General features: G+C 31.5%; 2 protein-coding genes and 1 long non-coding RNA gene across 10 annotated transcripts in view; 2 read left to right on the plus strand and 1 right to left on the minus strand.

Annotated features, from left to right (window-relative positions):
• The window catches only part of LOC125054812, a 231,412-nt gene extending 225,319 nt beyond the window's left edge, over positions 1-6,093 (plus strand). For 3 of the 5 annotated variants that reach the window (XM_047656924.1, XM_047656925.1, XM_047656922.1), the window contains 3 exons: positions 10-123; positions 490-569; positions 1,873-6,093. In XM_047656924.1, the coding sequence (XP_047512880.1) occupies positions 10-123; positions 490-569; positions 1,873-2,035 (357 nt within the window). In that variant the 3' untranslated portion in view covers positions 2,036-6,093. The remainder of the gene's footprint in view (positions 1-9; positions 124-489; positions 570-1,872) is intronic. The other 2 variants (XM_047656926.1, XM_047656927.1) reach the window with 2 other exon arrangements.
• Positions 6,094-6,663: 570 nt separating this feature from the next.
• LOC125054361 (dolichyl-diphosphooligosaccharide--protein glycosyltransferase subunit STT3B) lies at positions 6,664-22,206 on the minus strand. 4 transcript variants are annotated; one of them, XM_047656205.1, is made up of 16 exons: positions 21,904-22,206; positions 21,604-21,822; positions 21,201-21,444; positions 20,239-20,437; positions 19,410-19,581; positions 18,204-18,382; positions 17,415-17,602; positions 16,811-17,001; positions 15,687-15,789; positions 14,582-14,824; positions 13,490-13,587; positions 12,053-12,181; positions 10,962-11,046; positions 10,470-10,506; positions 9,954-9,977; positions 6,664-9,191 (listed from the first exon to the last, which is right to left on the minus strand). In XM_047656205.1, exons 1-14 carry the CDS (start codon positions 22,083-22,085, stop codon positions 10,489-10,491), a joined length of 2,250 nt encoding a protein of 749 aa, XP_047512161.1. In that variant the 5' UTR covers positions 22,086-22,206; the 3' UTR covers positions 6,664-9,191; positions 9,954-9,977; positions 10,470-10,488. The 4 variants fall into 4 exon arrangements, with proteins under 4 accessions (XP_047512161.1, XP_047512158.1, XP_047512160.1 ...); XM_047656202.1 differs by lacking the exon at positions 10,470-10,506; XM_047656204.1 differs by lacking the exon at positions 9,954-9,977.
• Positions 22,207-22,640: 434 nt separating this feature from the next.
• LOC125054457 lies at positions 22,641-24,057 on the plus strand. The gene is made up of 2 exons (XR_007117708.1): positions 22,641-23,065; positions 23,229-24,057. It is a non-coding gene; the product is annotated as an uncharacterized LOC125054457 (long non-coding RNA).
• Positions 24,058-24,235: the final 178 nt, after the last annotated feature.

The following is a 24,235-nucleotide window of genomic DNA, read 5'->3' on the forward strand; positions in this document are numbered from 1 at the left end:
TACTTACAGATAAGAACAAAAGACTCAAAACAATGCGTCCAATTCTACTACTTCTGGAAGAAAGTGACCAAAGATTACAAAACTCTGTATTTACGGAGCTGGAGTGATGCGCGACAACCACAAGTAAGCAGCGCCCACGCACCCCTGCATTTTGTCTTCAGACTTACAGAAAACTAATATGTAGCTAAATGTATTAATACAGTTCCATAAATGGAACGTATAATATTATATGAAAATTTGTTGAATCTAGTACTTCGAAAGTTGTACAAACTCGTGTTGGAACTATACAGTTGTAACAAAATCCACGTAAATCATTCAAAAATCTCATCACTTTAAATTAGAAGCAAAAACTGACGTTGACTATACTGATTAACGATCACCGTTTTAAGTAACCAACATTTTATAAAAGTTGTTGTTGCTGACGTATACGAAACAAAGTTAACGGGATTTTTGTTACACTGTATATAGTTATTGTAACGACTTATTCAGGGTACGTTCGTGCACGCTCCGAGTACTTCATCTCCCACTTCCTTCGAGGGTGAAGAGTACCCGTGCAAAATATGTGGGAAGTAAGTTATACGTTCAAAACGTGCCAAAAGCTTGTCACTCCTAATTCAAGCTAACGGGTGGGCTATAAAAACGCTTATTGTAATTATTCGTTAATTCGAGTACATCATTTCGAATTTCAGATGATGAAATATCAGAAAACAGTTAACTGTTATGATTTAAATCTGTCATGATTATTTAAATGGTACTTTTTTCGTTTATGGTAAGGTTCTGAAACGAGACTTACCGCATTGACTCCTAAGTGTCAAAATCTATACCAAAGTTCTGGATTTAAACTAGAAGTTGACTTGCTAATTCAATGAGCGTTTTTGCGACTCATAGGTGATAGCGAGAGATAATAAGCGGCAGTCATAGAACACGCATAACGCATGTATTTAATATAATTTATATGTAAACTAAACAATAATTGATTGAACCTAGGTAGGAGAAAGTGGTCACGCCCTCTTTTGTTTTTATAACCTTTTCTCGTATATCATTACTAAAGTATAAACTGCCACTTAAGCCAGAGTGGATAGTTCAAACAGATCTGTATTTGTGAGTTAAATGCGTATTTCTTAGTAGAAAGGTAACTTATAACATTTTGTTTTATTCAGGCTTTATGAACGATTTTACTTCTATTATTAATTCTTGATTAATATTTACTTGTTAAACGTTTTCGAAAGCGCACAGTTGACATAAAAGAACCGAATGAATCCATTTTCAATTTAATAAATGTTGCCATTTTTATATTTCTCTAAACTTGATTCGGTTTCATTTAAGTAACAATTTTTATGTGGAGCCTGTGTCTTTAACCATATTTCCTTTAATATAAACCTACCTAGGTTCATCTATATGGGTTTGTCGTTTTGTTTAGTATAATATAATGAGTATCATATGTTCGGATTTAAATGTTTTCTTAGTACTAGTTTTAGGACATATGGATATGGGTTTTAAGATTTGGTGTTAATTGCATGTTAGGGTTTTCTGCTTTATTAAACATACAGCGAAATGTAATCTATTTGACATAGCAATTCCTTCGGGAAACCGGCCCAGAGCCGCGAATTTTAAATTAATTAAACCTATGGAATATATATAACTCATAAGATCCCGGGGACCACACTATGTCGAATAGTTTGTAAAGGAAATATATTAAGCATAAAGTCCATATATTTAAATATATAGTAATAGGTATACAAAATATTCTGATCGCACTCTGCGTCATGTAAATATTTTACATGATTTTCTTGCTACTAACGCCTCTGCTCGCCCTGCTTTTGCTTCTTTTAAGTTATTTTCTGTTGCCTTTAAACGTTTTTGTTGTTTCAGAGTATTTAACAAAGTAAAAAGTCGTAGCGCGCACATGAAGTCGCACCGGCCACTCGACGCCGAGCCCAAACGGCCTAAACTCGAAAAACCTTATGAAAAGGTCGAGGCTGACGAAAGGTCCCAAGCGACTGCCGAATACAAAAATAGGCCTCACTATAATTGATTCGTTGCTCACTCATTCCGCCCACGCGTCTTTTCGCCAACTAATCAGAATAAATGTATTTATGTTCTGGTACAGCTTTGGCACAGCTAATTATATATCTACAGTTGGAATATTGTATGTGTCATTCTATTAAAAACGTCTCTATTGACTTAAAATTACAATTAATGCGCTAAATCGAAATCTTCAGTAACTTGTTTTAAGAATAAAAATATGTCACGGAATGAATTATAATTTTAAAGATATGATAGATTCAGTCACTTTCTAATTACTATATAACAGTATATAATCAGTTGTGCCGAATCTGCATCTAGCGCTGCCTCAGGACGCAAAACGCTGTGCACTGATAACAAAATAGACGCGAAATGCTACAATACTTAAGCATTTATTTGTTGTAAATCTAGATTTACTAAAGATCTAGTACTAGAAGCTAGATTTAGACGTGGAATCGACTTTCAAAATTGTAACGTTAAAGCATTACTTTAATGATATTTTGTATACACATGTTATTATAGGAATCAGTCCTTAGACAGAAGACTTATTATATTCACGTGTCGTTGTGACTTTCAGACTTAAATGACATTCGACATGTCAGTGGCTGCCATGTGACACGCGGGAATAAGAATTTTGCTAAAGGCTTTGGTGAAGTTTTTATATAACTTTCAATGTGACTGCAAGTGTGATGTTGTAAATATGTAGTATTAGATCTGTGGGCGAGCTATTACCTATGTGTATATGTAACAAGTACATACGTGTGATAATGTTTGTGTAGTAACTACACTACCTCGTTTCTACAGTGCCAGCTCAGCTCACTGTACCGGCTTGTTTGCTCATTTTTGTTATGTTTAAGTAGATGAATTTGTTACGATATGTTGTGTTTCTTTTTAGCTAGACAATTAACGGAATTCAATTTAGCGTCCGTGCCGAGAACTAGTCACATATCGATCAGTTTTAGAGAAATATTGACAGAATTTACAGAGGCATCTGTGGGTAACTTAAAATCTACAAGATATAATTTTAACTATAGTTTTTAAGCAGTGGAGAGTGTGAATGTTAAAAGACAAAAATATATTCATTTTACTATAAAAAGTCTGCCAAATTATTTCGGAATATAACAATAATATCGGCCTAAAATTAATATACAAAGAAAAACTTTATTCCTAAATCAAGTTATCCACAGAACCAATTTTATATAAAAAAAAATTAATGGAACGATATTTTTTTACACAAATATTCATAAAATGCTCAAATGTTCTATATTTTACGTTGATAATTTTATTATCTTGTTCCTGTTATTAATTATTTATTGTATACTCGAATACTAATTTATGAATGTACATTATTTTCTATTAATATAAGATATGTACCTAAGTATGCATGTACCTACGTGTTGTGATAATTGGATGTTATAATTTCCATGTACCTATACTTGAACTATTTTATGTACAAATCTGGCAATAATAGAATGCTCAATTTCGCGTTGTTCAACTGCCTATTTTAAACTCATTTCATCGCTGCCAAAAAGCCCAGTACTTGCGGTTGTGAACTTTTTAAATTTCGTCTTCCGGTTAGAATTGATTTCCGGGCAGTATTCCTTTAAAAAGACATGTAAATAGTTATTGCGTGTACCTACGATTGAAATTGTTTCGGAATAAGATTTAATGAGCGTTTAACGCTCCCAGTATTATTCAACAATTTGTTGAAGGTAATATTTTGTATAAGACGACCTGAGAAATTACGGATTAGCTGCGCTGGAGATATACCTACGTATTGTCTGCACTCCGATTCTTAGCAATTATTATCAAAGCTGACGTAGGCGATAGACTAATCATTGCGCGAAAAATCGTAGTAGGACAGTAGACACTATACTATATAGTCTTTCGTCTATATCGGCACTAAATACCAAAGTGTGAAATTTAGTTAAAATGTATTTAATTTAGAATAAGAAATATCCAAAAGCTATGTAACACTAACTTGTGTGATGATTTGGTTGTGTTCTATTTTAACATAGACAAATACTTAAAACAAATATATCGCATCATTTGAATAAGTAGATGCCGTCGCCGTGCCAAACGATTGCCAAAACTGTACTCTAAGTCTAGCTTTATTTATTAATTACAATTTCATCTCTTTTAAAATAACTAATCCTTTTTATTCTTAAAGTCAAAGACAACAATAATATTATTATAGATACAAACTCGGATATAATTTTATTATCATTAAAGATTTATATTTCTTCAAATTCTATACACTAAGAGTAGCAAATTTGCATTACTTAATCGCCAAAAAAAATATTGGTTGTGTTTACATTAATAATTTAAATATTTAAACTTTTAGCTCTTAATAAGTAGGATTTATTATATTTTGGAAATAAATCAGAGATTCTTAACTGTACTTCTACAAAATTATAACGATTTAAGGAAAAGTCCCTCCAAAGAAACTTCTTAGCTATTAAGACTGAATGCTAATTCAAATTCATTTTCTAGAAAATTTTCTCTTCTATGCTTGTAGACAAAAATATTAGAATGAAAATTATATATTTGTGTATAACGGCACAAACACGATCGTTGTAAAAATGCAAGAAAACGAGCGTGAAAAGTAGTCACAATTGCAGTAGCGTCACACATCTGCGCAAGAAGCACTTGACTAGGTTTTTCTGGGAAGTGAGTCAAGTGTTTGAATAGTTTTATGTAGTATAATAATAAATAATATCTACTTTATTTTATCATTGTAGGTATATCGCAGAGCTAATCCCATTCCATGTGCCAAAACTAGTCAGGGTGTAGCTTTATAATACCCTAATGAGTCATTTTCATCATATTATTTTAAACAATGAAATCGCATTCATTAGAAAATTTAAAACAAATACCTATTACAAAAATATTAAAATAAGTATTAAATTATTTATAAGATCAATTGAGAAATAGAGTGAACTATCTTATTTCAATTTAAACATAGAAGTGCCTTACGATTTTACTTTTGTACTATTATTATTTTGATTGTTTTCGTTAAAGATGTCATAAAATAACTACGAAACACTGTTTTGCATTTATTTAATTGCGCATGTATTCTGTGCAAAGTGCCAATATAAGATGGCGGACTTAGTTATTAAAATTACAATATAAATATACATCGACAGGTAGGAAAAATAAAATCATGTCAATTTATCGTAAACTAATGTTAAAAAGTTTAAGACTCGTAGGGAGCGCAAGTCCTTTTGTTATTAATCCTAGATGCATTCCTCACTTTTCTATTCCCTGCTTAGTGTTTCATTTCAAATATGTGTATATGTATATATTTATACGTATCTAATATATTTAATGTCATTAACACTCATAAATGTTAATAAGTATAAAATTATAAACCTAGTAATTATATTTTATAAACCTAAGTGGATTATATTCTTCTAATTTTGTATTGAAAATTTTTACGAAGGGCAACTTTCACTATGCAGTGCTACCATTGAGGAAATAAGCGAACAAAGATAATCACCACCATAGAGTAAAAAGTAATTCTATCCGAATTTCAATAGACTACTTAAATAATACTTAATTGGTAGGACTGCATCAAATAATACGTACTTAATACGTTTAGTGTAATAGTAGAATGTAAATGAAACGTGCCAAATGCACGATAATTTGATATTACACTCTGTGTTGTGATTTTGAACGTTCTGTAAATTACAAATCTTTGAAATACTATGAGAAAATTGTAGTCACCTTCTAGATTAGCGCAATTCTTCGCGTAGAAATGTTAGGACATTAAAGTATGGACATTTAGATTATAGATATTCATTGGGAAGATGTAAATGTATTAATTATTAATTCTAGATTCATTGTTATATTGAATGTGATGATTTGTAATCAACAACGACACGCTAAGTCCTCGCCTGGCCTGAGCCACGGCGACTTCACAACTTCGCATATCCTTGAAACAATAAGTAATTAAAAAAACTATTACATATATATTGATAAATTTATTAGGGTAACTAATTTTTTAAGACAATCACAATTACGTGATCTTTTAGATTGTCTTTATTAATAAATATATGGTGAAGGTTTTGTCTACTTGTTTTTCTTTTTACCCCACATCGCCTCTTCCTTGTTTATTATTAATCGTGGCAATGAATGCCTATACACCTACATCTATGGATCACACAAACAGTAAAATTATACCAAAAGTCTTCAGTTATCCTTGCATACGTGAATCTGGTCACAATTTACTCCATACATGCCATATTTCATATACCTCAACAGTTCGAACATTTAAAGTATCTAAATAATTTTTGAGTAGTGTTGGCCTAGTGGCTTCAGCTTGCGACTCACATCCCTGGGGTCGTAAGTTCGATCCCCGGCTGTGGACTAATGGACTTTCTTTCTATGTGTGCATTAAACATTCTCTCGAAGGAAAACATCGTGAGGAAACCGACATGTCTTAGACCCAAAAAGTCAACGGTGTGTGTCAGGCACAGGAGGCTGATCACCTACTTGCCTATTAGATTGAAAAATGATCATGAAACAGATCTGAGGCCCAGACCTAAAGAGGTTGTAGCGCCATTGATTTATTTTTATTTATTAAAAGAATTCTATGGAACAACGTAAGTCCGTGCTCCAGTTTTAAATAAAAAACAATTGTTATCATCAGCTTTTATTAGGACACATTGTATACATACAACGACAAGTCTGATGTAGAAAAAGTTGGACTAAACACACGAGTGTGGCCGCTCAAAGAGACGTTTTCAGTTGTGAACAACGGAAAATGACATTTCACCTAGTCTAGAATATAAATCTCTGTCACAAGAAAACAATAAGTGCTGTGAAACAATAAAATTAAACAACATTTATAAAAGATGTTACAAATACGCAAAGCACTCCAGAGACGCGAAAAATATCTAATTACAAATTAAGATGGTGTCGTGTCACGGTCACCGTTTATAAGATTATAATCATTGACATTTTTAAGGCATGAATTGTAACTAAGAATTTCAATCAGTAACTATATGTAATATGTATGGTATGCTAGAATATTAATGATTTTCATAGTATTTACGCAGGGACACTATGAAAAAGACAGTACTTAATTAAATGATCTTATGTGTTAAGACAGTATAACGAAAGAACACGTTTACAAACAAACAAAATATTGGTCAAAAATGTTTAAGTGTGATATATGATGACAATGACACTATATAAGTTATAAGTACTGACGTTCTTACGCATTTTACAGAAAAATTAAGCACTGGAAAGTCGCTTTAAACAAACGCGAATAAGCCAGTTGTGCGTACTAACCTACGTACAATGTGCCTTCGGGATTAAGTTTGTACCCGATAATTAACCTTAAGATCTCAAAATAAGGTTCTGTTAGATGTCAACAATTGTACGACTGTACTTTTTGAATTGCGAATAAATTGCTAACACCTAAATATACAAATATTAATGTGAAACTTTCTGCTCCTCAGTAGAAGCAGCTGAACCGATTTCAATGAATTAACCACATAACGAGTTTGAATTGAAATTAGCTAGTTGGCCACATTTATTGAACGAATCTAAACTATCAATTAATATACAATGGACGCAATTGCGTAATTTTATTTAATCAGTAATGGAGAACATTTTTAATACAAAGATAATTGTGGGTTTGTTAAAAATTGTGTTTTTCACTTGATAATGATTCAAAAACGCATCATAATCATAATTTTTCCTTTTGATTTCAGAAGACATTGCGTGTTAAAATTGTCTGACAATATTATTGACGATATCATTAAACGTAGTTCTACATTTATTCTGATATTTTAAAAATGTCTTTTAATATAAATGCAAAAGGTCTTAAGTAGCGTGTTCTCCATTCCTGCACTAACACACTTTTACTACAAATATATCGAGGACATGATCATTGGCATGACTGTAATATAAAAAGGTACACCAAGGAGACATATTAGGTCCAATTTTTTTTCTTTTGTTCATAAAAGTTCTAGATGCAAAAAATAAGATTTTGAGAGCATGCGAGACGGTATCGTTTTATTTTCAATATCGCAGTAATGATAATCGTTAAGCTAAATTTTCATTGATATTGCACTTCGAATTAAATCTTAAATTACATTACATTGTGCACAATGATCAAGTGATCGATTTTCAAACCGTTAAAATTAAACAAACTCCTAACAATTCTAATGGACTAAAGACAAAATTGGTGTCAGTCACATATGTTTAAATAAATAATCAGGGGAGATGCGTATCTTTACATTAGTCTACCATATCACAAACACAGATATAGTTTATATTAAAACACCAAATTTCATGAACATTGATGCTAATTTTGATATATAGAAGAAAACAATTTAACAGGAGTAATATTGATTAACTTAAGTGTCAGTTGTTACTCAATAAAACGCCAACTGTTAAATTTTAATTTTATTTCTAGTTTAGATAGCTATACGTCAGAATTAGCACCATAGATATTTTTACATTTCTAAGAGTTTAAAAACAATATTTTAATAAGTTATGTTGAATGCTCTATACTTCAATTAACTTATTAAAAATACAATTTAATTACAACACAGTTGCAATAAGATTTATATGCTGATACGTAATTGTATATTAAAACTTTATGAATTGCACATGTTTGCACCACCATAGACAAAAAAATCGTTTTTTGCAAAAAAATATTTTAAAACACATTTCTACTATTTATCATAATCCTTAATGTCTCACATTCATTGCTGCCTTAGTGTTGCCACAAAAATACATTTAAAACATTATTTATTGCTATAAACACGGGTTAGATGTTTACTAAGTCATAGAGATTGGACTGATATATAGTGGGATTGTATAACATACGGATTTTTCGCCTGAATTTTATTAAATGCCTAACCAAATGCATGTCAAAATCTTATTTTAATAAAAATAGAGCGAAAATTATTGATTTCACTTTACAGCGGAAAACTTCACTCCAGACTCTATGACTAGATTGTACATATAGATCTGCCTGGTTATTGCCAAAATTTACGTTCTGTGTTATTTGTAAGCGTATTCGACTCTATACAAAGCCTAACGCATCTCCACTGACAACTAAACTAGGCTGTACGTCACTCTAGTCTCATCTTCTTACCTTTGACAACTGTTGGTTTATTTTTAAGTAGACCTTTTCTTCTCTTCGACGTCTGCAACAGAGAATTATAAAAATCAGATGTAGAAAGGTTGTACTTACGATAGACAAAAACAGACATCTAAACAAAACAATCAATGAAGAATCAATTTTACCGCATAACGCATTCAATACAAGATTAGTTGATGCAGTAAAGAACATCAAACATCAGTCGGAGATCATAATTTTAAAATAATTATAAAAATTGTAAAAATATGTGTCTTATTACTCAGTTCTAGTAACCTGCTTTTTTAATACCCGACATTATTAAAATTATTACCATGGTTAAAGATACCGTCGACTACTATGGGGCCGTTCAAGTATTACGTAAGCACTAGAGGCGGGATGGAGGTGTTTGATTTTCTTATTTGGTGATTACGTCAAGAGTATTTATTTACTTTTTTTTTACCCACACAATCTCTATGCTTGAAAACGAAATGCATTTTCGAGGATTCCTACAAAAAATTAATACGTTTATGTACTATTATTTTTGAGAGCTTTGCTTACTTTTGCTGACAAGAGGGGGGAGGGATAAATAGCAGAAAATCTGCTTACCTAATACTTGAACGGCCCCAATCGTAAATACAAAACCCCATGCAATTACAATTGACATACAAAAACACATCAAAAGTTTGCGACAGTTTCGACAATAATAACGGTCTTATTCATAAACGTACTATAAACCTTACATAGTTAAGTATCAAGTTTTTTGAAGTACGTTTATGAATAAGGTGATAAATGTATATCTCGGTCCTGATTATGAATAAAAATAATTTACCATAGATCCTACATCATATGCAAGCTGCAATCGGAAAGAATAATTCAAATAATCGTGATTATAACGGCTTTTAGTATCAACAGCGGCATTCTGTTAATTGGATCAATTCATTGCGGATTTTCTCCAATTCAATTAATAAGAAAAATTGTACGAATTTCAAAACAACTTATAAGAATGAAAAAGAAAATCCTAATCCTAGATTTACTTTAAAAACTTTCTAGACAATGAGATAAATTCGCAAGTAAATTCAATACAATTAACAGAAAACCCGAGCCAATGAAATTACATTATTAAAATAAAATACAAGAACTCAGCCAGAACAATGAACAAACAAAAACGTACATAATCATTTTTTTCAAACAATAACTCAAATATAATAAACATCCGAATTTCAATTAAAAATTGGTTTATTGTTTGCGATGAATTTATGAAGCTTCTAGAAAGTAGAAATTCTACCAATAAGTAGATGAGTTATTACTTGTATTTATTACAAACAATCAATATTATAATTCATACCGTGTTAATCTGCATCGGGTTATAGCGATGACCTCGCCTAAGATAATATTAATACACTTTATAAACCATATTGTTTAGGAACCTATTGCACTACAATAATTAAAGAAATCTATTTCATGTGAGATGTAAAATGCTATATCTTTCAATTACATATTTAAATGGGGTCTCTATTATAATAGTACTTAGGTATTTCTAGACATTCTACCTTAGCATATTCCTATATATTATAAAACCTACACCGAACTATATATGTAATGGATATTATATATGAAAACCATTAACACTTACACTTTTAACTGAATCTTACCTTAGGTTGATTATTCTAACATAGCCTAACATCAATAGAATATATGTACTATATATTTTATGGAATATACTATACATTTGCGGGATTAAAATTTAATCTAACGCATTTTAATCCGATAAACTTGTAAGATCAACGATTTAATGTCTGATATACGCGTGAATTAATAAATATAATAAAAAACTAACCTTTTTAGATATAGAGTTGCTTGTTGATATAGTTCTCTTTGAGATCGGGACACGCGGTCGGTTGAATTCGTCTCGCTTCTTCACTCTGAAAATAATAATTATAACATTATCACTGTTTATTAATATATTTAAAATAAAAATTCGTGTGGTGTAACATTAATATTTTTTTAATTTCTCAACATGTCTAATAAAATCTAAAAAAAAAATGATTTGCTGAAATTAAACATTCAAATAAGGTTTGATTGATGTGTGAGTATACCCACACATAAGAATAAATGATTTCTTATATAGAGCGATTGTAGGACCCTGTTGTTAACGAGTCTAGCGTCAATAGGTTCATAAAACTTTAGTGGAAGGGGCGGGGCGACACCGCGATGGCGGGACGTAGAGTCGTAACATATTCGCTAATATAGTCACATAGGGCCGTTGCGCTACCGTCCGCTGTTTGATCACAGCTTAAAAGATTCAATACAATTATGTTTATATATTCATGTCTAATAATAGAAAAAGAAACAAAATAGTTAACTGAGGTATAGGTATTTAAAAAGGTGCCAAAAATTTTCATAAATTTTTATTTATATGACGATTATTCGTATTTATATTTATATGGTAGCAGATTCAATTAGAAATATTTTAAAAACATTAACGAATAAAAAATCAAGAGAAATCTAAAATACACTGATGATCTAATACGAACAAGGAAGTCAGCTTTTAAGATGACTTTCTATATAGACATTTTTGGTCTTGGATGTTAAAAAAAGTCAAAATAATCTAATTATATAATTGAAGAACTGATTACATCCAAAAAAATCTCATTATAAATTGATATTATATTATCTATCATTGATTTCTATTACAAACACCATTATTCGAACTGTGGAATTATTTAGATCACTTCATAGTCCAATAAGAAAAAAATGCACCAATTACTAAAAGGTCGACAACGTACATGTGACCCATCTGACATTGGGCGGCGGTGTCACTTAACACCCGGCGAGCCTGTGTGCACCGTCTTATAAATGTGTGAGAAGAATTTTTATTTTTTATAAAAAAATCCTATACGAATAAATATTATGTAAAAACGTACGTACCTGTATATTCTGACGAGCCAATGCTCCGTAGTGTACGACTCTTCGAGGTAAGTAAGTTTGAAACCGCGATTTCCGGGCATCGCGTTTCGCGTTCTATCGTAGCCCGGCGGACTTCCACCACTATCATATCTGAAAAAAAAATATAATTACAGTCAAAACCGGTTATAACGACATTGAAGGGACCGTATAGTTGCCGACGTTATATCCGATAGTCGTTATAAGCAATGTCATATACACAAGTACAGTACATATGTATGTACATTGTACATAGTTATATTATCATAGTTATCGATCTAGAATAGGTAGGTATGGGTTATAATATGGTATGTTAATATTATAATATGTAAACGAGTTAAAAAAGAAACAAAAATATTTATTACGAAATAATTAGGTACAAAAGTAATCAGTCATTTTGGTCTGTTTTTTTTTTTTAGCCCAGTCTCAAATATTTTTTGCATTTTACGTTTCATACTCTTCAAGGTATGAGTACCTATCACCAGTTTCAAACTGTTCGTTAAAGGCAACAAATTTTTTTAAGAGCCTCGTAAATCGTTGTTGGCTGAAACTGTTCGTTGGGAGAAAGTGCGTAGGTAATAATATGCCTAAATATTCATTCAATGCTTATAAATAAGATTTAAAATCGTTTGTATTGTTTTGTTTTGCTGAGATAAGAAGCGGTTGGTCGTTATAGCCGATGAATATCGATAAAATTTCGTCGTTGTAAGCGATATGTCGCTGTATCCGATGTTGTTATAAGCGGTTTGTTTACTGAATAGTTTAATAGGGATTCGGACGGGACCATACAATCTGGTTGTAATAACCAATAGGTCGTTGTAAACGATGTCGTTATAAACGGTTTTGACTGTATTGCTTTATTGGATATTATGTATCAGGCCACAGGTTTAATAGTTATAATTATATTTTCCTTGGTTTTTTCATAAATCTATAAATCAATTAATCTAAATTTTATCAATTAACGAAAATCTAAGTAACTGCCAAAATTTTCTTATTTAACATATGCTATATCTGAATGAATTTTTTTATACCAGAAATGTACTGGTTTTTATTAGTGTTTAAGAAATTGTTCGTATCTATTCTAGTCATCTTATTGTGAATTAATATAACCATAACTAAAAGAATATTAGTAAAATATTGTTATACAATGAAAAAAATCTTAATACAATTAGTAAACAACACAGCCAGCTATATAGCTATATATTAATTTTCTCTAAGTACGTTTTAAAATCACACAAATATATCCCCTTAAAACACGAGGCCCGACGAGGTGAGATTTTTAAGATAATAAATAAGTTTAACCAATATAAAAAAAATATATCTATGAAGTTTTAATTAGAATATGCCTGACAATTATTGTAAATTATGCCGAAAGTACAAAAAATATATAGTTGAAGCATATTATAGTTAATTAGAACTCACCTGTAATAGGACAACTTATACATTAAACAATTCAACATAGTTTTAGAGCCTTCCGCGTCTATTCTGTATTCTCCACGCTCAGTGAAATAGTCGGCTTCCTGAAAAATATATTTTTATTTTTTTAGAAAATTAATATGTATGTGAAGTGTGTATTGAACTAATACTATGTATCAAAGATGTGATAAGATAAGTGTGGCCTGGAGGTCTTTAAAAATTGCCAACAGCTCAAGCATTGTATTACATTTACATTGATAGGATGTGATGTAAATGTAATACACGTATTAAACATCAGTAAAAAAGAGTCAGAACATTTAATTTATGGGCTTTCCAAACTGTTACTTTTATTTATATATAAATAATATGCAACTAGAAATATAACTCTGAAAATACAACACTATTAGACGTTTATCAGTAACACTAGCTGATACGGCAAACGTCGTTTTGCCATGTATATCATTTATAATAAAATATAGAGGGGTGAAAATTAGGGGTTGTATGTATTTTTTAATGCCGTATCATAAAAAAAAAATTAGGGGTGGACTACCCTTAACATTAAGAGGGATGAAAAAGATGATGATAGTTGTTGTCCGATTCTCAGACATACCCAATACGCACACAAAATTTCATGAGAATCGGTCGAGCCGTTTCGGAGGAGTTTAACCACAAACACCGCGACACGAGAATTTTATATATTAGATTTCTTAAACAAATAGAAAATCACTTAGATAAAATAGTAATAACGCTAGTTATACCAATACCAATATTGAGCCCTTTAGTTTTTACCACACTCATAAATTGAATTATAACATTCTCGTTTCCGAGAATGTCCAATAACATAAGTTTTTTTTAGATTTGTGAAACCTTAGATAAGCCAAGTTAGTTTTGTTAGCGTCGCAACCCCACAACCCGTAATTTTATGTTAGTTATTAGCTCATATTTGAAACTATTAAAGTCAGTTGTTACCCAGCTTCAAACAAAGTGATTTATTTGAACATATCCATATAAAAACCGCCAACAAATTTAAATCGCTAGTTTATATTTTTTTGCTTTACCTTATAATTTCAGTATACATTTAATTCATAAATTACTCACATGTATATCCTTGGGATGTTCACCTTCAGCAATCCTCACCATCCATATGAACTTATTAATATCATCTCCCGAGTACCCAATAGCGCCACCAAAGATCACCAACACATAATCGACGTCAAGCATGCTCATAATTTCATAGGCCGCACTCTCATTACTCGCCATCGCTTTACCAACAAGGGCAATATGGGAATTGTTCCATGTATTATTGTCCACTAGTGTTGTTCGATTTCCCATTCCAGCAATCTGAAATTTTTTTGAATTTGTTTACCACGGTCTTCTAACTCTCTCTAGTCTTCACATTTTTGAAGTGAAAACTTCTTTAGCGGCGTTGTACACTTTTTTGAAATGGGTAAAAAATGTTAAACTCGTGTCAGGACACGTGACCTGATCGAAAATTCGTAAGACGGATGGAGATTAGACAACTGGCGCGGCGTATTTAATGTAATATAAATTGTCATGTTTGTGTACGATAGCGCAATAAATAAATATTGTATTCTACCACATAAATGATAGTACTTTTATACTGATAATTAAAGCAATTCGTGCAAAATTATTCCCTAACCATTCCAAAATATCAAAAATGCACAACGTTAATATTCATGTTTTCACTTCTGCCGGCACTCCCGGAGTGCAACTCCTCGTTTTTTTCATACAATTATTTAATACAGACGATTTGGCGTTTCATGCTTACAAATTAGATATAACTTTTTGATTCTGTGTTACCGAAACATTTCTGTCTCGTCGGTAATCGAACGCAGGGCAATATGACACACGCGTACCATCCTTTCATGCTTTGGTAGTAATAGTTTAATAATATTTTTTCTACCACTAAGCTACCGGTAAGGTTATTACAATAATTATAAACAGAAAAATATAATCCCCAATGTTACAACCCCTAAATTATATTAGAGTGTCGTTCTAAAACAAAAGACTTTCGGACTGAATTTTTTTATACTATTTTGATTTTATATTATGTATTCAAATGAACACATACATTTTACTGGATTCGATTCAGGGCCTAGATCCGAAATGAAATTAATTAATGTTTTACAGATACAAAATATATAATCTAAGTTAATATTTAATCTATGATAAACAATCTTACCTGATATCCGTAATCCCACCAGGACATAATTCTTGCATCTTCAGCCGTGTTCTGTGATAACCATCCATAAGCTTCCCTGAAGTCATCTAAAATTCTTCGCGATCTGAATTTTAAGAGAGTAGAAGATTTACTTAGAAAATAGTTTTAATTGGTTATTAAACATACATTACTTTTTCCAACACGTAAATGAACCAAATTTTATTTTAAGACGGAATAAATACAATTATTCGACAAAAAAAATCGAAGAAACAGGTTATGCATATGTATGTAACGCATATAAATAATGATGTGAAAATAAATGAACTAAAATAGTATAAGTTGAATGTGATATTATAGAATATTTAAAAACCAGTGGTGCTACAATCTTTAAGGTTGCCCAAATCAGAAATTTCTGTATTTTTCGTGATATTTTGTGTTTTCTAATAGGCAAGTAGGTGATCAGACTTCTGTGTCTGACACACGCCGTCGACTTTTTCGGCTTAAGATATGCCGGTTTCTTCACGATGTTTTCCTTCATCGTGCTAGCGAACACATTTATTTTTATTTTTTATTTAATAGATATCTAAAGATACCAAGAATAATAGTCTAGTCGACAAGTTGAAAATGGTACAAAATAGAGATACTGCTCTTAAAATTATGTGCGATAGCTCATTGGATCCGGAATGATGTCTAGAAAAATGTGCCAAAAGCGTGTTCAAAAGTAGAGTTCCGGGAGCTAAGAGTTTTTTATTGGAAATTTCCTCCTCTTTCAGAATCTTTTTTTGAAATTTCTTAAATATTAATAGTTTATTAAATATTGGCAAAAAACGAAATGCCATTTTTTTTTCATCTTTAATTGTTTATAACTTTTGCAATTTTTTATGTGCTAATACACGCTTTTGTTTTAGACGTCATTCCGGATCCAATGAGCTATCGCACATAATTTTAAGAGCAGTATCTCTATTTTGTACCATTTTCAACTTGTCGACTAGACTATAAAGGCACTTCTACCGTACCGTTGATGTGAAGGGTGCCGCGTGACTTTATTCTTATTTAACAAGCAGTTGCAATTTATTCTACCATACTAGGAATTGGCACTTATCTAGTACAAGTATTCAAATTTTTTTATATCATCTAAAACTCACCCATCGTTGCCATAGCTGGCTAGCACTATACTAGGGCTGGAGTAAGCATTCGAAGTGGCCCAAGTACAATGCACAGAGAACAACATGAGTAATATCATGAATGCTATGACTGTACCGGGACGTGCATACAATCCCAGTCCCTGATCTTGCGTCTGGACTGGCTCTGGGGCGCGTTTCTTTACTTTGCCCGCCTATTTGTAAACAATATAATAAATTTACACCAATGCCAATTGCCAATTCTGGGTCAATTTGGTCCAAAAATCGAACACAGGACTTTGTATGTGTTTCAAGAATTCTTACGTATACATTTATATACGTTATTTTTTTATTTATATTCCTATAAATATATTAATTAAATCCATATATTTGTTAAATTTATCTCCATTTTAAAATGTAGGATTACATAGATAAACTAATGTGTTTATTTTTTTTTTAATTTAACTCTTTGATAAAAATCTTGAATACTTAATACATTCCATATTAGGGTTGCCTGGAAGAAATCGCTTGTTAAAAAAAAACCGCCCGTTCCCTCATAACTTATGTAACCTGCTTTTTTGTTTAATATGTATGTTTTTGTATACGGTAACGAAGTGTAAATAAATACCTTGTCATACAAATTCTTGGGCTCCTCCGGCTCGACAATGGCTTGTGTTGGTTCATCCTCACGAAGGACGAGCTCCAGAATTATGGAGAATGCGATTCCAGACAAAACACATACAACTGGCGTGAGTGTCAGCATCAGACGAACCATCACACCCGCGAAGTATACCGCGCTTATTGCGTAGAGGGCAACTGTAGAGGATTTTATCCAGAAATTATAGAAGACTCATTTCTATATCTATATCAAGAAACGCATCATAAAGAGTGTTATTTTGCTTAATTCATTTTCTTTCTATTCTTCCTCTCTTTTTACTTTTTCTTCTCCTTCCTAGCTCATATTTCTTTAGTGTTGCGTAACACGTGTCTGAAATAAGCATTCTATTCTACTGTCCAGCACGGTTGTAATCCGTATGCAGTCTGTACAAGATACTTTAAGCATGTCTGTAAAACACACAGCTCGAACGCTTTTTTGGACATAGGTGATTATATTAATTTATCCCTAATGGGAAAGGCAAAGGACTTTAAACCATACATCCAGGTCTTGATCTTGGTAATAATTGGAGAATTTTGGGTAGTTTTAAAGGCCGAAGCCACGTCTTACGTAGTAAGGAGTCCATGTTGGAAACCTTTTTGGACATAGTCTCTGACTGCGTCTAAGATTTTACGCCACAGATCAGATATGTTTAAGTAAACCATAGCATATGAAAAAAAATCAAAAGGTTATGTGTAAAAATTCTCAATTTCTGTTATAAAAATAACAACAAATTCGCTGTTACATACATTGTAAACTTACCAAACACACGTTCATCATTGATATTCTTTATGCAGTACCACAGACCAACCGGGAAAGTGCAGACTAACACGTGCAGGTCAAAGAAAAACGACGACCACGTGGTAGGCTGATGTTCAGACACCGATGCTATTATAGGGATATGAATCTTTGCATAACCTGTATCCCATAGTGAGTAAAACCTGAAATTATTGCGAAATTAATCAAATAATATGCATCGGATTATATAAAAAGTTTTATATTTAAAAAGTCATAATTAAGTTTAATTTTTTGTTATAACATTTCTATTTCAATTGGCAGAATGTCTCAACAATCGTGACAGTCGGTTTTAAATTAAACATAATTAATAGTGATCAATAAACGAACAATTTTAGATTCTTTAGTTAATTAATTAGGCCATGTGCATTAATTAGTATGCAGACTAAGCCATAAAGAAAATTAAATTCTACTTTTACATATACATGTATGACAGTAAGCCACAAAAAATACTGATTTCCATTGATAAATTGTGTTATTTACATAACAATATTCATATAATCCTCAAGGCATATGCAAATTAGCCTGTAAATGTATGTCAAACACATAGAACACGAAATAATTATAACAGTGTAATTATCTAGTCAGACTTTAGCTGCACGGAATATACAATATATCACTACTCGTTCGTCTCTTTCTATTAAATTGTAATTACGCTAAGATGAAGAGAGACAGATAAGCATCACTAGGAAGTATAACTTATCAAGACTGTAAAGTCAAGATGCGAAATTATATGGTTTGATCTAATATATAAAATTCTCGTGTCACAATTTTCGTTGCCATACTCCTCAGAAACGGCTTGACCGATTTTGATGAAATTTTTTGTGCTTATCCGGTATCTATGAGAATCGGCCAACTTCTATATTTCATCCCCCTAAATGTTAAGGGTAGTCCACCCCTAAATATATTTTTTTTATTTTTAGAATTTTTTTTCTGTTTTTATTTTTTTATGATACAGCATTAAAAAATACATACACCCCTAACTTTCACCCCTCTACGAACAACCCCTATTTTTTTATTATAAATGATATACATGGCAAAACGACGTTTGCCCGGTCAGCTAGTAATATTATAAGTATGTAATGATTATTGGTTTTGACATATTTATAAATTGAAATAAGATTCCCTCAGCTCTTAAAAAGATTTTTTAATACTGATTGAAATATATTATACCTTCCGCTCCAGGGAGCAATAACTCCCATATAAGTCAAGGCCACAACCGCCAAAAATACGGCACCAGCTGCGACAAGCGTGCCTAGTACCAGGAGTTGCTTCCATTCACCTTTTGGATTCAAACTGTGTAAATATTTCAATGCTCCAACTACCATTAACAATGCAAACACACCTGGAAATAAAATTATGTTATGAGTGTAATTAGTTTCTTACTAAATTTAATCTATAAACTTCTAGTGCTTGATCATGGAAGATTTAGTATTTACATTCTGCCCAAGCAGACTTAAATTAGGGAGTTAATATCCTGCCCTATCTACAATACAGGGATGTCATAATATTCCTTATGTAAAGTTTAAAAAATAATAAATTAAATTCACTTATAAAGTTAAAATAAGTTTAACTCTTTTGTATAGTCTTATAAATATTTAATCATATGGTTCCAGGACACAGCAGTACAATAAAGCCAATTAAACGGTTTTTATTGTATTAATAACAAACAAATTATCCAAATATATGACACACATATTATCTCATATTTGTCTTCACTTTGTAATGAATATTAAACTTTAAATAGAACATTGATTTCCATCTACATTTTTGCATTTTTGCAACTATCATTAAAATTTAATTAAATTTTTGAATGAATAAAAATAGAGTGAATTCCATTTTTTATGACCTGGTTGTAGTGACCTTTTAGCTATAGCAACGTTTAATCTAAGTCCCTTGTTTTCATAATATACTTTAGTACAAATTTTATATGTTGGCATGTAACACCGGGTACGGGTATAACAACCCCGATTGTATTTGTACTTAAATGTATGTTTCATACCTGAAGCAGCCATATGCTCACTAGTCCGAATAGGTTGGAATCCAACAAAAGGAATTTGCATTGAAAATACGAGTCCTATTATGTAGAAGACTGTGTAGCTCACAAACAGTCTTTGCGAGAATCTTCCCATTATGAGCAGGACAAATACATGGAGGGGGATTAAATTTATAATAAAAACATAACCACCCCATGCTGACACCTAAAACGACAGAAAAAAAATTCTTTACCCGCACCATACAGCATTGTACTAGTTGTTTGAAAATATAGTTATTGAACATAAAAAATAATAATACAAACTTTTATAACTTATTCAAATATCTCTTTTAGATTCTTTTGGTGTTTTTTAGAATGTAATGGTTTATATCCTAATTATAGTTTTAATTAATTTTTGTATTTTTTTTACCTTGTTAGTTGTCACACAAATTACAGTGTGATGAATAACTGAAAATCAGTGTTGTTGATAACAGTAACTAGAAGCTGCGCATGTTAGTGTGTCTATCTCTATATAATATTACTTAGTTTTATTTACATACTGTACTGTGTTAGTGAATAAAAGTTTTTGTTGTGTAAATGTTATTAGTTTGCTGTTTTGTTTGCCCATAGTAATTAATATATGGATGAAATTGAACTAATGTAGTGAGGCCTGGTACAGATATATTATTGACTTCTGGCATTATAAGCATGGTATATGTGGTTTAATAATCCATTACTACAAATAATAAAAAAAGATATATATATATCAGTCTTCTTATCTCTATGACCCAGTTTTATTTTAATCTGATGTAATAAGCACCTGGTTGACAATACTCGTATTGACCTCCTGTTGCACCACCTGCTACTATCATAATCAAAGTAGGAACTATATCCGACAACATTATTTTTCTATTCAGATTTCTTTATATTATGAAAAATAATGTATTTACATATTATACTTTAATATCATTAAAATGTTACACACTTACCATGTAAAAGTAAGATAGTGCTGTGCATATTGACCAAAAAACTGAGCCACTTTTAACACTCTTTAGCCATAGATAATATGTAAATTGGAGAGCAAAGATAGCAATTCCTTCATTATCATAGCTTCCTGCCACAGACCTGCTACTATATCCAGGCACAATTGCTATAAAGCAAGCAGCAAATAAACCAGCTCCTCTTGACCAAAGCTCTGATGTCAATAAATATGTAGCTATTGCTGTGAGCCCACTAAAAAATTAATGGACAATATAATAATGAAAATTCTGGTAATTTCATTTAGTAGGGAAGTTCATTTCAAGTTTTAAACATTTTGTTTACTCAATAGTTAGGAACTGTTTATCTTAAACATGCGGTTAAATGTATCGGAAATCTATTTTTAGAACATACCTAAACACTGGAGCAAGAAATACACATATATCTCTTATATGTATTGGAATGTTAAGCGCATGTAAAAGCCAATGGATGGTACCAGATGTAAGCATCAGACCAGGATACACAGTTCCCCCAACAATTCTTCCTAAAGGATACCAAGCTCGCTCATCAAACCAATTCAAGAAATTGTAAAATCCATGTTCCACCATGTAGGCCGTAGATCTGTAGTTAAACCTAAAACAAACATAGTTAACTAAGTACAAGTCTCATTTATATGTTTTTTTTAATTAGCCTAAAAACAAATGAGATACTTACCATGGATCAAACTCATGAATAATACTTTCGAATCGTATAACAGCAAAAAGCCGGGATGCAAAGCCGGCCAACCAAGCAAGAGTCAAAACTGTAACCGTGATGAGGGTGCTAAAGCCGGTTGTGTTGTGGAATAGGCCTTGATTATGGCCATTTACCGGTTTCGCCGCAGCAGTTGTCGGCATTTTGGTAAAAAAAATATTACCAACTAAATAAAATATCCAATAAATATTTTCCCATACATGAATTCCAACATACACCACCAAATTCTAATGAAATTGATTGACTTCTCGCTGACTGACACGTCTCTCTTAGAATTATATTACCAGCTGAAAATATTATTATAGAGGCTCACAGATTAGTTACAAATAATACATACAATCACGAAATTTTTGAAGATAGGTATAGAAGGGCATAAATTTATCCGATTTTATGGATTGTACGTCTTGATCAAAATTAAAAGTCAAAGTAGTTTAGAAATGTTTGTATACTTAGGGTGAGATCTATAGTCCGCACTTGGACTTTGCTCAGACTTACCTTACGAAAAACTTTGCTTAGTGTACACTAAGGTTAAACTATGATTTCGTATTTATAGACATTTTAACGGTGAGATTAAGCTAAGCCCAAGCTAAGACAGCAAATGTCAAAATACAAATTGATGTTTCAGTTCATGCAATACTTTGTTTATTATCCTTTAAAAAAGTAAACAATAACAAATATTTAAACATCTAAAACGGTACACATATATCTTCAATTTATTGTTATTTATGTATTCATTTATTTTATTATTGCAATAACTAGAAATTTACGAGTAACCTTTAGAAAATGTATTAATTATTTAAAGATGACAATAATTTTGTTACGTAGAACGGATCGCATTGTTTTGACAACAGCAACAGAGCACTTGTATCAAATATCAACAATTGAAAATTTTGCCTAAAGTGTTGTATATGTTCGGAACGAATACAACCAAAATCCTTCCATCCTGTACGGTGAGAATGAATTCAAAAGAAGGAACCGTATTTTGAAACACACGGTATTAAATGTGATCCTGCCACTGATCATTACAAACTTGCAACCTTATAACAACAGAGGATCGCCAAACCTACCGCAATTGCAAATACTTTTTGCATTAAGGCATAAAAATGCAACTGGATGTTTTCAGGTAATATTGTGTTCATAAATATGTATGGTTTTTCGATTTGAATATTATAGGTACCTATGTATTCTCAAATGATTTTAAATACATTATATGTTGAAGACATTTGTCTTCTGACTTTCAGAAACATAACATATATGTAACTAATAATAATTCATTGACATTACAGATGGTGTGTGGTGATCTGAACAGAATAAGCCAATCTACAGTCTGTTTAATTATAAATAAAGTCTCTGCAGAGTTGAGTAAATTACTTCCTAGATTTGTAAATTTTCCAAGAAATATGAACACAGCCAAAAGGAAGTTTGAAGAATTAATAAGATCTAATACTCACCATGACCTAAACAGTATAATCAGAGCTATTGACTGCACCCATATAAAAATTAATAGACCCAAAGGTATCGCTCACTCTGAAGCATACAGAAATAAAAAAGGGTAATTTTCTGTAAATGTGCAAGCAATAATAGGGCCTGATATGGAAATATTTGATATAGTGACCAGGTGGCCTGGCAGTTCACACGACAGCAGGATATTTAGAAACTGCCAGGCGTATGCAAGGCTGCTAAATGGTGAACTAGAAGGAGTTTTAGTAGGTGACAGCGGTTATCCGGCACTTAACTTCATGTTAACAACACTTTTATATCCAACGACAAGAGCTGACAATAATTATAATTATTCTCAAATAAGAACTAGGCATATTGTTGAAAGGGTTTTCGGAGTGTAGAAAAGGAAATTTCCATGTTTACAGCTAGGACTACAGTCAAAATTGACAAAATATACTAGTTATATATAATTATAGCTTGTGCTGTATTGCATAATATAGGTATATAGAGTCATAAGCATCCCCTATGCTTATGATGATGGTGATCTTGCTGACAGCAGAAGTTGAGTAACACAGAAACAATGAAAGATCTCCTACAGGTCTAGCATTCCGGCAATCTGTGATTGCACAATTTAACTAGGTAATTTGTTCGGTAATAAAGAATATCAAAACAAAACTTGTTTCATTTTAAACATTTATTTTCTGATTCTTTTTTTGAGTGTAATACATATTTCTAATACTAATTTATATTTTTGTTGAAGAAATTCTATTTCTAACAGATTTTTTAATTTTATATGTTCCACTCCTATCTCAAATTTTTTAGGGTAGTCAGGTAATAAATGGTAGAAGATTCA

Source organism: Pieris napi, chromosome 12 (genome assembly GCF_905475465.1).
Source record: "Pieris napi chromosome 12, ilPieNapi1.2, whole genome shotgun sequence".
Lineage (NCBI taxonomy): Eukaryota > Metazoa > Arthropoda > Insecta > Lepidoptera > Pieridae > Pieris > Pieris napi.